Here is a 13,908-nt window from a genome sequence, read left to right as displayed (position 1 = left end):
TTTCTCCACTTTCTTTCCCACAGAGCCTGCTGGAGTGACCACCACTGTGGCCAATTCGCCACACCGTCATATCTGAAGTATTTCAAATTTGCTGTCTCCACTTTCTTTCTCCACAGAGCCTGCTGGAGTGACCAGCACTGTGGCCGATTCGCCCCCAAAGACACCCAGTCCTCTGGCCTCTCTGAGCTCCTCACAGTCAGGAGCCCTTCCAGCCACCTCCTCCGACTCCAGATCCACCACTACTGTCTTGGGGCTGACCCCAGCTTCTTCCCCAGGACCTGTCACCGATGCCGCCAAGTCCCCTCCGGCCCCTTCGGCTGAGACATCCACCAAATCCCAGGCCCTGTCCACCCCGCCTCCCAGCCCCAAGCAGAGTATCCTGTTTGGAATGCTGAGCACCCCAGCTGCCAGCCCTTCTGCTTCTGTAGCCCCTGCTGCGTCTTCGGCATCGCCCATGTTCAGGCCCATTTTTGTGGCCCCCCTGAAAAGCGAGAGTGGGGACCCCTTGCCCTCTAGCCCTTCCACGGTCACGGCCGTGGCATCTTCCAGCTCGGCCCTCCCCACGACTGCCAGCAGCACAGCCCCCGCTTTCAAGCCGATCTTTAGCAGCGTGGGGCCACCCACATCTGTGCCCGGGCTAACTCCCTTCTTGAAGCAAACAGCTACTCTGGCCACTACCACGAGTGCTCCTGTCTTCACCGGCCAGGCCACTGCCACCTCCACAGTGACTTCCGTGACCACAGCCAGCACCTCCACAGACTCGGCTCCGAAGCCCGCGTTCAGCTTCGGTGTGAGCAGCGTGACCAGCACCCTGAGCAGCGGGACCAGCACCGCTGCTTCCGCCTCCCAGCCCTTCCTCTTTGGGACTCCCCCGACTTCTGGTGCCAGCTTCACCCCAGCTGGAGGCTCCATATTCCAATTTGGCAAGCCTCCCGCCGTGGCCGCCTCCACATCAGTCACCACCTTCGGCCAGTCGCTTCCCAGTGCCCCTCAGACAGCCCCCAGCAGCAGCGGCGGCGGCAGCACCGGCTTCGGTGGTTTTGGCAGCAGCCTCAGCACCCCCGCCCCAGCCACCACTGGCCAGCCCGCCCTGACGGTCAGCAGCACCGCCACCCCAGCCTTCAGCGTTCCCTTCGCCTCGGGCGCCCAGCCCCCTCTCCCATCCTACCCGGGCGCCAACCCCCAGCCCACCTTCGGGGCCGCTGAGGGGCAGCCGCAGGGGGCTGCCAAGCCGGCTCTCGTGCCCAGCTTTGGCAGCTCTTTCACTTTTGGTAACTCTGCGGCCCCAGCCCCGACTGCGACCCCAGCGCCGACCCCAGCCCAGCCAGCGTTCGGCGGCGCCGCGCAGCCGGCGTTTGGCAGCCTGAAAGCCACACCCTCCGCCTTTGGCACCTCCGCCGCCACCCGGCCGGCCTTTGGCAGCGCCACAGCTGTTTTCTCCTTTGGTGCGGCCACCACCTCTGGCTTTGGCGCTACCACCCAGACTACCAGCAGCGGGACCAGCGGCTCGGTGTTCGGCGGCACGACACCGTCGCCCTTCATGTTTCGGGGACCAGCCACCCCGGCTGGGAGCGGGGCCTTTGGGATGAGCGTGGCCACCCCGGGCACCAGCGCTGCCTCTGGAGCGTTCGGCTTCGGGGCAGGACAGAGTGGGACCACTGGCAGCACAGCGCCTTTTGGGGGAGGCTTGAGTCAAAACAGCTTGGGCACGCCCAACCAGACCACGTCCTTTGCCTTCAGTGTGACCAGCACGCCGGACAGCAAACCTGTGTTTGGAGGTATGATCAGGAGTTGACTTGGCCCACTGGGCAGCGTCCACTCTTTGGAGCTCTATATAGGGGTAGTAAGGAGATGGGCATTAAATGCGTCAATACAGTATCAGTTTCTTGGTAAAAGACGTGATTACTGAGTGCAGAGGAATGCCTTTCTGAGAAAGTAATAGACTTAATCTCCGAGACTGTGACGAGGAGGGTTTGGGGTGTGGGTGGAGGTGGGTGTGAGAGGGACCCGCAGGACCTCCCGAGTAGTCGCTTCGGAGCTGGGGAGATGGTGTAGCATCATAGGCAGCGTCACACACTCACGATGTTGTGAGTGAGGCCCGTCAGCACTGTTTTTCCCAGCCATGTTCGGTTGTGAGATGTAGGCCTAAATTAAGTGGTAGCTGGTGAAGCCAACCTGTTGAATCTGAAGCAAGTACAGTGGGATGGGTGGTGGCCGGGTGTTCTGGGGAGGTGGGCACAGAGTCAGTGCCCATGGGGGAGGTGGGGTCTGGAGCAATGGTGGTGAAGAGGTGGGAGTGGGAGGGGAGGGAAAGCTTGAGTGGCAGAAATCTGCCTTCCACCCCCCCCCACCCCCCAGCCAGCCTCCCCCTACATGAGAAGGCGGGGCTGAAGGGACAGCAGGACTGGGTGGGGAGTCCCAGTGGGCCTCAGGGGACCCATAGGGTGGAGAGGGGAGGACAAGCGAACAAGGAGAGACACAACGCATCTAGTCCTCACGGGGGTAGGTAATCGGGCTCAGGCTAAAGGCGGAGGTCCACTGAGTCGGCCCCTGTGCTGGGTTTGCTGGCTGAGGGAATGCAGGGGCCCTGCTCCTTAGGTGGCCAAGAGCCAGCCCTGCTGTGGCACCGCTGGTAGCCAGCTGGGAGGCTCGCCCGGGGTAGCAGGTGTGAAGCTCGGTGCTGTCCTTCAGTGGGGGGACCCAGAGCCCAGATATCCTGCGGGAAGGCCCTGCCAGGAGCTGAGCTCCCTCGAGGCTCCTCCCCCTCTGCTCCCCAGCCTGGTCCCTACAGCTCTCTCTCTCCATCCTAGGCACCTCCACGCCCACCTTCGGTCAGAACACCCCAGCCCCTGGGGTGGGAGCAGCTGGCAGCAGCCTCCCCTTTGGGGCGTCCTCAACACCTGCCCAAGGCTTTGTCGGAGTCGGACCTTTCGGTAAGTGGCCAGTGTGACCTTGTCTCCTCTCTGAAGAGGGGTGGGGCGGGCTGGCAGCATCCAGCTGTCCGAGGCCGGTCCAGGAGTCCAGCACCGCCCATGTTTGGAGTTGGGCAACTGACCACTCGGAAGCCAGGTGAAAATGCTGGTCCAGGCCTTGTTCCCAGACTGTCTGTGGTCTTGTGATTTTGCATTTTTAACCAGTGCCTCTCCCAGAGGGATTGCCTTTTTCCAGTGCCCAGTGTTCTTTAGAGAAGTGCTCCCGGGTCCCAGCCGCCCTGATGAGATCTTGTTGAATCTTTCCAGGATCGACAGCCGCTTCCTTTTCCATTGGTGCGGGATCCAAGACCCCAGGGACTCGACAGCGGCTACAGGCCCGGAGGCAGCACACCCGCAAGAAATAGCCTTCGTCCCTCCCCCAGCCCCCCACCACCCCTTGCCCAAATCTGGACCTCGGCACCTGCTAGGAAGAGCCTCTGATCCTTCTAGTCCCGTCAAGCAGACCAACCCCAGGCCTCTGGCTTCAGCCCCCAGGGAGGTAGTGGCAGCGTCAGGGGCTGTTTCCCTCTTTCAGGAAGCAGAAGCCCCAGGTCGGGGGGCCATGGGGGGAGGGACGTGGCAGTGCAGAAGCCTGTTACCTTACTTGAACAGTGGAACTGGTGAAGCTGGAGAGAACTAAAGAAACATCTGTACATACTGTCCACTTCCTTCCCCGACGCTCGTGTAGTGTGTGAGCTCAGGCAGGCAGCTGCCCGCCTTCTCCCCGAGAGCCATCTTGGCTGGAGGCCAGCAGGTCAAGCCCTGCCACCTGCATCTCTGTGCACTTGATGGGTTGGGGTGGACCGTCCCTGAAGCCACACCGGGCTTGGCTTGGCTGTACAAGTGGCTTTCCCCGTCCAGTCCCATGAGGGGACTCTTGTTTCCCCACTTCTTGCTGCTTCATCCCTCACTGGTTCCTTGCAGGGTCGATTCCTTTTAAAATGATCCTGAGTCTAGCTTTGCCTTGGAGACCCCAGCGGGTGCAGCTCCTGCTATTCCACTTCCTCCTGCCAAGTCCAAGCTGACCTTTCACCCCCAACCCGCTCTGCCAGTTTGGCCCCTCAAAGCTTGGTGGCTCAAGACTGTTAGCCTGGCAGACCCAGGGGTAGTGCCTCCCTCGGGAGAGGGAAGCTCTTGGCACAGGCAGGACACCCCCCACACAGCCACCCCACCCCGCTGCTTTCAGCTGCCTGCTCCCCCACCATCCCCGTTGACCTCACTGGGCCCGTCTGCCTCTCCGGGATCGTCTGTTTAAAGCTTTGTCCTGTGTTATTTTGTCTGATGCTCATGTCTGTTGCTCTTTGAATCGAGTTTGGAGGAAGAATTGAATTGTATGAGTGGCGGCATGTTGGTAGTGCCGGACTTAATTAACTGTTTCTCAAGTTTCTGGGGCCTCGCTAATCGAGTGTGGAAAGTGGCACCACTGCGGCTCCAAGTGCCGAGTCTTGAATTCTCACATGGTGTTTCGACTTTAAGGGCTGGCAGCCCAGGAGGACGGGGCCAAGGGGAAGGGCTTCTGCCCTGTGCTCGCTCTTTCCCACCTACCTAACCTCAGTGTCTATAGTATATGGTAGAAATCCTAAATTAATGAACCACATTTTAAAATTGTTGTCTTCCTCCCTCCATCCCTTCCCTTCTCCCTTTGTTCCCAAACCCCTTACCCCAGGCCCATGAGCCTTGCTGCCATGCCCATCCTCTTTGGGAGAAGTATGAATGCGTGTGTCTAAATTAAAAGAAAAAAAAAATATTTAAACATTTTTTAACAATAAAAATTTATTTTTGTATTTAAGCTAAATTGCCTTTTAAATTCCTTCAAGCTTGGTTCATTGAGGTGGTTCAGTATAAATGCTATTTGACTAGAGATTAGTTGTGTAGAGTTAAGTTATGCCTGTGTGAAGGAGAGGCTCAGATGCTGTCCCGGCAGCATTCCTGAGGGACTTGAGCTCCTTCTGGAAACAGAAAATGTAATTCTTATTTTATGAATAATGTGATGTAGGTGTAACTAGTCCCCTCCCCTTTGTGACTGAGGGTGAATGGTTCGTGGCAGGGGATGCGCCTCCACACCCCGAGAGCTCTGTTGCGTGTGGAGCTGCGGGGGGCCTGAGTCCCGAGTACCTGCTCGGATGGGAAGGGGTGGGCACGGGTCTAGAAATCAGGCTGCTGCCTATACCTCACGGAAGGTAGACCCTCGGCTCGATTACCTCAGCTCCACAGGCAGGACAGCTGGTCCAGGAGCCCCCCGCCCCGAGTGTGAGCGCGTAAATGTGGGTGTGGACACACACGTGCACTGGACAGGGACGGGAGGCTGGGACTTTCCATTATAAACGAAGACTGAATTCCTGTGAGTCTAGTTGGAATTTTTAGTATGAATGTGAGATTTTTCTCCTTGCTTATGTCATTAAGAATAAAAAAAACTGTGATCTATCGTAGACCATGTCCCGCGTTTTATTTTTGTGAGCAGCAGTGCGTCACCCACAAAAGCACAGCCCAGGGAAGGGGACCCAAAGCAGAGGAGTGTCCTATCTCTCTCCAGCTGGAGGAACGGGGTTCCCGGTCTTCTTCCTCCAGCCCTGACCAGACTGCCATCTGGGGCCTGAGAGGAGTCCATGCTCTGTGCCTGCTACGTGCCAGGGGCAGCCGCCGCTTTCCGCCGCCTCTTCTTCCCCTTTGGGGCTGGGCTGGGCGTCAGCTCTGAGGCTGCTGCTTTGGCTTGTGAGCCGGAGCTAGAAGAAAAGTAAAGGGAGTGAGATGTGCCCCAGTCCTCCAGCATCTTCCAGGAGGCCCCCCGGTCACTCACCTCGGCTCCTCTACCCGTTCAAGCACCGCGATGAAGAAGCCACCGGTGAGCGTGGTCTCAGGGGAGGCCCGGAGGCAGTGTTCAGCGCCTGGAAAGGCGCGGAGGCCTCGGTGCGGCCAGGAGGGGAGGACGGGAGCCAGCCTGCAGGCAGGAAGTGGGATGGGCTTCTAGGTCAGAGGCGGCCCCCTCCCCCAGGCCCTGGTGGACACCCACTACCTGAAGGCCCCTGGGCTCTGCTGCAAGGCGGCTCGCACCACGTCTTCATTCTCTTCCTGGCAGACGGAGCACGTGGAGTAGACGAGGCGTCGCAGGGCGGGGAACGTGAGCGCGTGGCTCAGTGCCCGCTGCTGGAAGGCGGCCAGTGCTCGCAGGCGCTCCGGGCTCAGCGTGCCAGACTTGGGCTCCTCCAGCTGCCTGCTGGGCATCCCTAGGGAAGAGTGCTTTCAGCACAGCCAGCCCGGAAGAGCAGATTCCGCTTCCAGGAGAGCACGTCTGTTAAGCGTCACAGGAACCAAACCTCAGGCCAGGACCCGACCACCCCTCAGGCCCCAAGGTTGCTCTGGGTCCGTGGGGCCCTGGGCCGTGCTCCCTGCCATCTCACCAGAGCCACTACAGGAGGGATCCAGCAAGATGTACTGGACCTGACAATAACGCTGGTCTGAGGGCGAGACCGCCAGGAAGTCCTGCTCAGCCAGCTCGCAGCAGGAGACCCCGGCCCGGGCCAGCAGGGTAGCCATAGACGCCAGTCGCTTGGCATCCTGGTCAAAGGCGAAGATCTTCCTAGGGAGGGGGACAGAGTTGAAGTGAACTGAGAACTTAACGGAGCGTGTAAAAGCCCACAGCTCTGACACAGTAACACATACTTGAAGTCAAGACACACTATTTAAATGTCTTTAAATTCTAAATTTAAAAGCTCAGTGGTCAGAAATAGCTGGCCTGGGCTCTGTGCTCTGAGGGCTCAGGGACTCACAGCTCATACCTGCCGCCCACTGGGAAGCTTAGGGAACTGCCCTAGGTCCTGAAGGGAACACTGAAAGGCAAGGCCTCCTTTCAGCCTGCGGGACTTCCTGGAATAAGTGTTCCTTATCTCTTCCTACAAAGTACAGGATCAGATCCCACCCCGCTCCTGTCTGACCATGGCACTTACCCTTGGTTCTTGAGAAGAGCAGCCAGGTGACTGGTCTTATTGCCTGGGGCAGCGCATGCATCGATGACGTGGGACCCCGGGGGCGGAGCCAGCAGCATGGCGGGGAGACAGCTTGCCTGGCGGCGCAGCGCACGGGGGCTGGGTGAACGGAGGCCCCAGGCTGACCACTCCCCACCTGCTTCCCCATCTTTCCACCCATCCTCCCTACCTTGTCTTGCAGGATGAGGTGACCAGCTTGGTACAGTGGATGGTCGTGCAGATCTGTTTGGGCAGGAAACACAAGCAACTCTGGCAGCAAGGGATCCAGGAGAAAACACTTCCCTTTGAGGGCCCTGATGTCGTCAAGGCTGCCAGGGAATACGAACTGCTTATTCCACATTTTATGCATCCTTCAATGCCAGGTACCAGCCAGGCACGTCACACGTCACCTGACTGCTTACTGATGTGACAAATGCTTAAAACTGCTAAGTATATTAACAGGCTGATAAGACAGAGGCAGCAGTTAAGAGAATGGGGTTCTCAGGTCTGACTCTGTGTCCAGAGGATCCCAGAGGTGGAGGCATGGGCACCTCAGCCTCTGTACTTCTGGAAAACGGTAGGTGGGTATTAAATGGCATGCAAACCTCGTAAGAAAAGATTTCGCACACATTAGGATCGCAACAGCCAGTACTATCAGAACATAACCCTGGGGAGAGGGGCCTGGTACAGAGAGGTGAGTACTGAGTCGATTCCTGATGGATGAATTAGTACCCTGAGGAGCTGAGGGGAAAACTTTGTTCTCTAAACTATGGAGAAGCACTGTCCATTCACTTGCTCCATGTAGAAAACATGAAAATAACTAGAGAATAACAACTCAGATGAGAAAGCTAACAAGTAGCAGAAAGAAAGAGTGAGTTGCTCAGTCACGTCTGACTCTGAGACCCCGTGGACTGTAGCCCACCAGGGTCCTCTGTCCATGGAATTCTCCAGGCAAGAATACTGGAGTGGGAAGCCATTCCCTTCTCCAGGGGATCTTCCCAACTCAGGGACCAAACCCAGGCCTCCCACATTGCAGGCACATTCTTTACCGTCTGAGCCACTAGGGAAGCCCAACAAGTAGCAGAGCTGGTATCCAAACCTACATACAGCCATCCTCCACCACCCTGGTCTCTAAGCGACACGCTGAAGGCCGACAGGGAGACATCTACAACAGATGAGAGCGACGGAGGGAGAGGAGGGCGACGGAGAGGAGGCCACTTCCCAGAGCTGTGGGAGGACAGAACAGGAGGCAGGAGAGTGCAGGGGCGGGGCGGGGGGTGGGGGGGCCGGCTACTGAGCAGCAACCACCGTGGGAACACAGGTGCACAGCAGGCAGGCCTGGAAAGGGGGCAGGGAGGCACAGCCCAGCCCAGGGCCAAGGGTTTCTAGTGAGGGAGTAAAGCGTCAGATCTGCGTCCAGAACTTTCTGCAGCCAACACAAAGAGGACGAGCGTGACAAGAAAGTCTGGACGTGGGGAGGCTGGCTGAGGGCTCTCGTGCCAGTCACGGCAGGATATGCTGCTTAAACCCAGGCCGTGTCCAGAGAAGAGAGACACCAAAGGCAGAGCAGTAAATGACCGGACAGACAGCAGGGAAGCATGCACGATAACTCCGTTTCTACTCTGACCAGATGGGTGCGCAATAGTGACATCTGTTAAAACAAGGAAAGCACAAGATGCCAAGTTCAGGGATGCAAGGGTGGTTCCATATCCACAAAGTAATCGACATGTGATATACCGCAAACAGGACAAAAATCACAAATCACATGACCATCTCAACAGATGCAGAAAAGCCATTTGAAAAAATTCAGCATCCACCCATGATAAAAATTCTCATCAAACTTGGTACTGAAGGAACATATAGCAACATAATAAAGTCTGCATATGACAGACCCACAGCTCACATCACACTCAATGGGGAAAGGCCAAAAGTTCTTCCTCTAAAATCAGGCACAAGACAAGGACACATATTCTAGTCACTTCTATTTAATACAACGTTCCATGCTCAGTCGCGTCTGACTCTCTGTGACTCCCATTGACTGCAGCCTGCTAAGCTGCTCTGTCCAAGGGGTTTTCCAGGCAAGAATACTGGAGTGGTTTGCCATTTCCTCCTCCAGGAGATCTTCCTGATCCAAAGATCTAACCTGGATCCCCTGCATTGGTAGGCTGATTCTTAACCACTGAGCCACCTGGGAAGCCCATTCCATGCTCAGGCAGGGTTCTAAACTCACCCGGAAGCCCGACCCTGGTAGGAGAAACCTTGTCTCTTAAAATAATCAATGGCATCTTCAGCGCAGGTCTTCAGAGTGTTCACTCGCACAAATCGAGGCACCTGGGAGGCTAGGAAGCAATCAGCAGTGAGTGAGCAGGAACCTGGCCCACTCCTGAGGGCCTGATGGCTATCCCCCATCTCCACAACACCTCCAAGCTTACCTGAGCCAGGCTTGGATCCCACGTCCAACAGGTCCTCATTCCGGCTCACACCTTGACGAACCTTGAGCCGCGCCAACTCAGCCTTCAGCCTGGCCTGGTGCCGCTCCAGCAGAGGTTTCCATCGGCCCCCACGCCCTCTAAAGCCTTTTCCCAGCAATAACTCATATACTAGCACCTGGGATGGAGAAAGGAGGTGAGAAAACCTTGAGTATGAAGATCCTGGAACTCCACAGTGCTGGAACTGGAAGAGTTAAACAGATCACCTATCAAGATAGTAATGGGTAAAAGTGAGCTACCCTGTTCAAGATCACACAAGAAATTAACGGACAGGTCACGATTTGAACCTGGTGCCTGGCTTCCCGGTCCCAAACCCCTTCCCCATGGCTTCTCACCAGGAAACGCTCTGGATCTGAACCCTCCTCCCTTGTCAACATCACCTTTTTGTTTTACCTAAACAGAGCTTGCTGCGCTATCAACACTTTGGTCTTCTGTTCTTAATCTTTCACACAAGGCTCAAAGTTAAAGCATGTGCTGCTGCTGCTGCTAAGTCGCTTCAGTCATGTCCGACTCTGTGCGACCCCAGAGACGGCAGCCCACCAGGCTCCCCCATCCCTGGGATTCTCCAGGCAAGAACACTGGAGTGGGTAGCCATTTCCTTCTCCAATGCATGAAAGTGAAAAGTGAAAGTGAAGCCGCTCAGTCCTATTGGACTCTTAGCGACCCCATGGACTGCAGCCTACCAGGCTCCTCCAATCCATGGGATCTTCCAGGCAAGAGTACTGGAGTGGGTTGCCATTGCCTTCGCCTAAAGTATGTGCCCTGGGATTTCTTTGGAAGGAATGATGCTAAAGCTGAAACTCCAGTACTTTGGCCACCTCATGCGAAGAGTTGACTCATTGGAAAAGACTGATGCTGGGAGGGATTGGGAGCAGGAGGAGAAGGGGAGGACAGAGGATGAAATGGCTGGATGGCATCACTGACTGGATGGACGTGAGTCTGAGTGAACGCCGCGAGCTGGTGATGGACAGGGAGGCCTGGCGTCCTGCGATTCATGGGGTCGCAAAGAGTCTGACACGACTGAGCGACTGAACTGAACTGAAAGTATGTGCACCTCCTCTCAATTCTTAAACCAGCGAGGGGCTGCGCTCCTCATTTCGGAGGAGCGACTTGCTAGCATCACACAGTGGACGGCGACGGAGCAGAGACCCTAAGGTTAGAAGGGGCTCACCCTCCTGTTGGAGAGAGAAATGGCAACCCACTCCAGTATTCTTGCCTGGAGAATCCTGTGGACAGAGGTGCCTGGTGGGCTGCTGTTCATGGGGTCCCACAGAGTCGGACACGACTGAAGCGACTTAGCACGCACCCTCCAGTTACCTTGGCTAGGTGCGGCCGCAGCTTCTTCTCGGCTCGCAGGAGGCCGGCGTTGGCGATCACGGAGTCCAGCACGGCGGAGTAGCGCTGCGTCTCGCACACCAGCGCGTACAGCTGCTTCACGTTCTGCGCTCGGCCGAGAGGACCCAAGTGAGACGCGGGTCGGGCCGAGCTAGCCCCCTGCCGGGGCCCCCCTCCCGGACACGAACCCCGAACCCTGCTACCTGGAAGTTGCTGGCGTATACCAGCCCCTTGAGCGAACCCTGGCGGCTCTCCACGCCGGCCAGCACGGCCGCCGCCGCCGAGTACACAGCCATGCTCCGTGCCCGCGCGAGCGCCTTTACGGCTCTGTCGCGAAGCGCGCGCGGCTCCGCACCGCCCCCACCTGACTTCCGGGGTCAAAGGGCACGGGTGTTCCGGACCCGGAAGTCCCAGTACCCATTGAGGTGGTTTAAGGGCGTGTGGCAGTTCACACTCCTGTAAAGGTCTGGAGGGCGACGCAGAGACCCCGGCTGACCACTTCTTCGCAGTTCTTTGCGTTTTTCTTTCAATCCTTGCCGATATCACAGGCAAACAATGAGATCTTATTGATGTTTTAATTTCTGTGATTGAGGTTAAACATTTACCCGTTATTAGTCGTTTGTATTTCTTCTATTATGACATGTAGATGTCTTTTGCTTACCCCTGTACTGTCTCTTCAGTTCAGTTCAGTTCAGTCGCTCAGTCGTGTCAGACTCTGCGACCCCATGAATCGCAGCACACCAGGCCTCCCTGTCCATCACCAAATCCCGGAGTTCACTCAAATTCATGTCCATCGAGTCGGTGATGCCATCCAGCCATCTCATCCTCTGTCGTCCCCTTCTCCTCCTGCCCCCAATCCCTCCCAGCATCCAATGAGTCAACTCTTCGCATGAGGTGGCCAAAGTACTGGAGTTTCAGCTTTAGCATCATTCCTTCCAAAGAACACCCAGGGTTGATCTCCTTTAGAATGGACTGGTTGGATCTCCTTGCAGTCCAAGGGACTCTCAAGAGTCTTCTCCAACACCACAGTTCAAAAGCATCAATTCTTCGGCACTCAGCCTTCTTCACAGTCCAACTCTCACATCCATACTTGACTACTGGAAAAACCATAGCCTTGACTAGACGGACCTTGGTTGGCAAAGTAATGTCTCTGCTTTTCAATATGCTATCTAGGTTGGTCATAACTTTCCTTCCAAGGAGTAAGCGTCTTTTAATTTCATGGCTGCAGTCACCATCTGCAGTGATTTTGGAGCCCAGAAAAATAAAGTCTGACACTGTTTCCACTGTTTGCCCATCTATTTCCCATGAAGTGATGGGACCAGATGCCATGATCTTCATTTTCTGAATGTTGAGCTTTAAGCCAACTTTTTCACTCTCCACTTTCACTTTCATCAAGAGGCTTTTTAGTTCCTCTTCACTTTCTGCCATAAGAGTGGTGTCATCTGCATATCTGAGGTTATTGATATTTCTCCCGGCAATCTTGATTCCAGCTTGTGCTTCTTCCAGCCCAGCGTTTCTCATGATGTACTCTGCATAGAAGTTAAATAAGCAGGGTGACAATATACAGCCTTGACGTACTCCTTTTCCTATTTGGAACCAGTCTGTTGTTCCATGTCCAGTTCTAACCATTGCTTCCTGACCTGCATATAGGTTTCTCAAGAGGCAGGTCAGGTGGTCTGGTATTCCCATCTCTTTCAGAATTTTCCACAGTTTATTGTGATCCACACAGTCAAAGGCTTTGGCATAGTCAATAAAGCAGAAATAGATGTTTTTCTGGAACTGTCTTGCTTTTTCCATGGCCTTTATATGTTAATAATATATACCTCTTATCTTAGGTTTTGCTGTTTTTCCAGTTTGTTTTTTTTTTAATGTGGTTTATAATTGTTTTGGACACCATGAAGTTCTCATTTTAAAAATATTTACCTTTATGGTTTCTGTCCTTGATGTCACACTTGAAAACCACTTCACACCTGTACAATATAGAAATCATCTATGGCTTCATCATTTCACACTTAAATCCATTGATTGCTGTACTGCCTGTGGGATCTTAGTTCCCTGACCAGGGCTCCAACCTACCCCCTGCAGTGGGAGTGAAGAATCTGAATCTGGGGTTTCATGGCACTGTTGAACACACCTTCTTTCTTGGAAAGCTTTGGCTTCTATGCCTCCTCTGCTGGCATTCCCTCCCATCTCTCTGGCAAGGTCTAAGTGTCCTTGGCCACCCTGCCTAAGTTGCTCCCCTAGGTTCTGGTGTTCCATTCTCTGACCTCCTTTCCATAAAGTCTGATATTTTCTCCCCTGGGGCAGACTCACCCATTTCCACACTTGTTCGTACAGGACAAAGTTAACATCCACTAAAGTAGCATAGATGCACACCCTCCACCCCAACCAACCCCTACCCTCATCTCCAATCCCAGCTGCAGCATCCCATTTTGTTTTGCTGGCTGCACTGCACAGCATGTGGGATCTTATTTCCCAGACCAGGGATCGAACCCTCGCACCCTGTATTGGAAGGCAGAGTCTCAACCACTGGACCGCCAGGGAACTGCCCCCTCTGCAGCATCATCCCTTTTGAACCTAGATCCCTGCAGGCTCTTCTCTGCCAGCGTTCCACTTCTTTCAGTTTAAATGCCAATTCCACATGAAGACTTAACTATTATTTCCTCTGTCTCTTGCATATTAGATGTGTATCAGTTAAGATCTTTCTGTTGCAAGCACAAACACTTACTCTGGTTAGCCAATTGAAAGAGAGGATTTATTAAATGGGTGCAGAAGTATGCCATCATGTCCATCATGGTCTGGCTGAAGGCAGGGTGGTACACACAAAGAAGTTGCTGAGGAGAGTTGAAAGAAGGGAATTTTCTAAAAAGAACGGTCAGAGATGAGGAGGCTGACAGGTGATGGCGCAGAACTCAGGGCTGGCGACAGCGCTGTTCACCACCAGGAATATAGGAAGAGTCACAAAGAGAGGGGGGACCCTGCAATGCATATCCCAGCAGGCAGAAAAGCAAGAAAATAAGTACCTCCAACTCCCTTCTCCTGCCCTGGGATCTCCTGCCAGCCCCTCCCATCAGCTGAACCCAACAGGAAGCCAGAGGATGTGCATTCCAGTGAGGCCAGCCCCCTGGGCCACGCAGGATGGAGAGTAGA

The 13,908-nt window shown here is 55.1% G+C and overlaps 2 protein-coding genes across 3 annotated transcripts in view; one reads left to right on the top strand and one right to left on the bottom strand.

The window, feature by feature from the left end:
- Positions 1-5,401, top strand: part of POM121C (POM121 transmembrane nucleoporin C) — a 44,503-nt gene extending 39,102 nt beyond the window's left edge. For both annotated transcript variants that reach the window (XM_055562783.1, XM_055562782.1), the window contains exons 11-13: positions 117-1,778; positions 2,811-2,933; positions 3,240-5,401. In XM_055562783.1, the coding sequence (XP_055418758.1) occupies positions 117-1,778; positions 2,811-2,933; positions 3,240-3,337 (1,883 nt within the window). In that variant the 3' untranslated portion in view covers positions 3,338-5,401. The remainder of the gene's footprint in view (positions 1-116; positions 1,779-2,810; positions 2,934-3,239) is intronic.
- Positions 5,388-11,115, bottom strand: NSUN5 (NOP2/Sun RNA methyltransferase 5). Its single transcript, XM_055562785.1, has 10 exons — positions 10,962-11,115; positions 10,741-10,863; positions 9,367-9,541; positions 9,165-9,273; positions 7,125-7,263; positions 6,917-7,032; positions 6,371-6,549; positions 5,986-6,196; positions 5,770-5,910; positions 5,388-5,695 (listed from the first exon to the last, which is right to left on the bottom strand). The coding sequence occupies exons 1-10, from the start codon at positions 11,052-11,054 to the stop codon at positions 5,593-5,595; spliced, it is 1,389 nt and encodes a 462-aa protein (XP_055418760.1). The 5' UTR covers positions 11,055-11,115; the 3' UTR covers positions 5,388-5,592.
- Positions 11,116-13,908: the final 2,793 nt, after the last annotated feature.

The sequence above is a fragment of the Bubalus kerabau genome, chromosome 23, assembly GCF_029407905.1.
Source record: "Bubalus kerabau isolate K-KA32 ecotype Philippines breed swamp buffalo chromosome 23, PCC_UOA_SB_1v2, whole genome shotgun sequence".
Classification (NCBI taxonomy): Eukaryota; Metazoa; Chordata; class Mammalia; order Artiodactyla; family Bovidae; genus Bubalus; species Bubalus kerabau.
This window is presented reverse-complemented; position numbering and strand designations above follow the sequence as displayed.

Bases quoted from the DNA above. Each gene is read 5' to 3' on its own strand.
- NSUN5 (XM_055562785.1), bottom strand. From the start codon at position 11,054: ATGGCTGTGTACTCGGCGGCGGCGGCCGTGCTGGCCGGCGTGGAGAGC. The intron at 6,197-6,370 runs GTGAGATGGCAG...ACTCTTCCCTAG, and splicing joins TCCCTCCTGTAGTGGCTCTG to GGATGCCCAGCAGGCAGCTG. The intron at 5,911-5,985 runs GTAGTGGGTGTC...TCCTGCCTGCAG, and splicing joins CAGAGCCCAGGGGCCTTCAG to GCTGGCTCCCGTCCTCCCCT.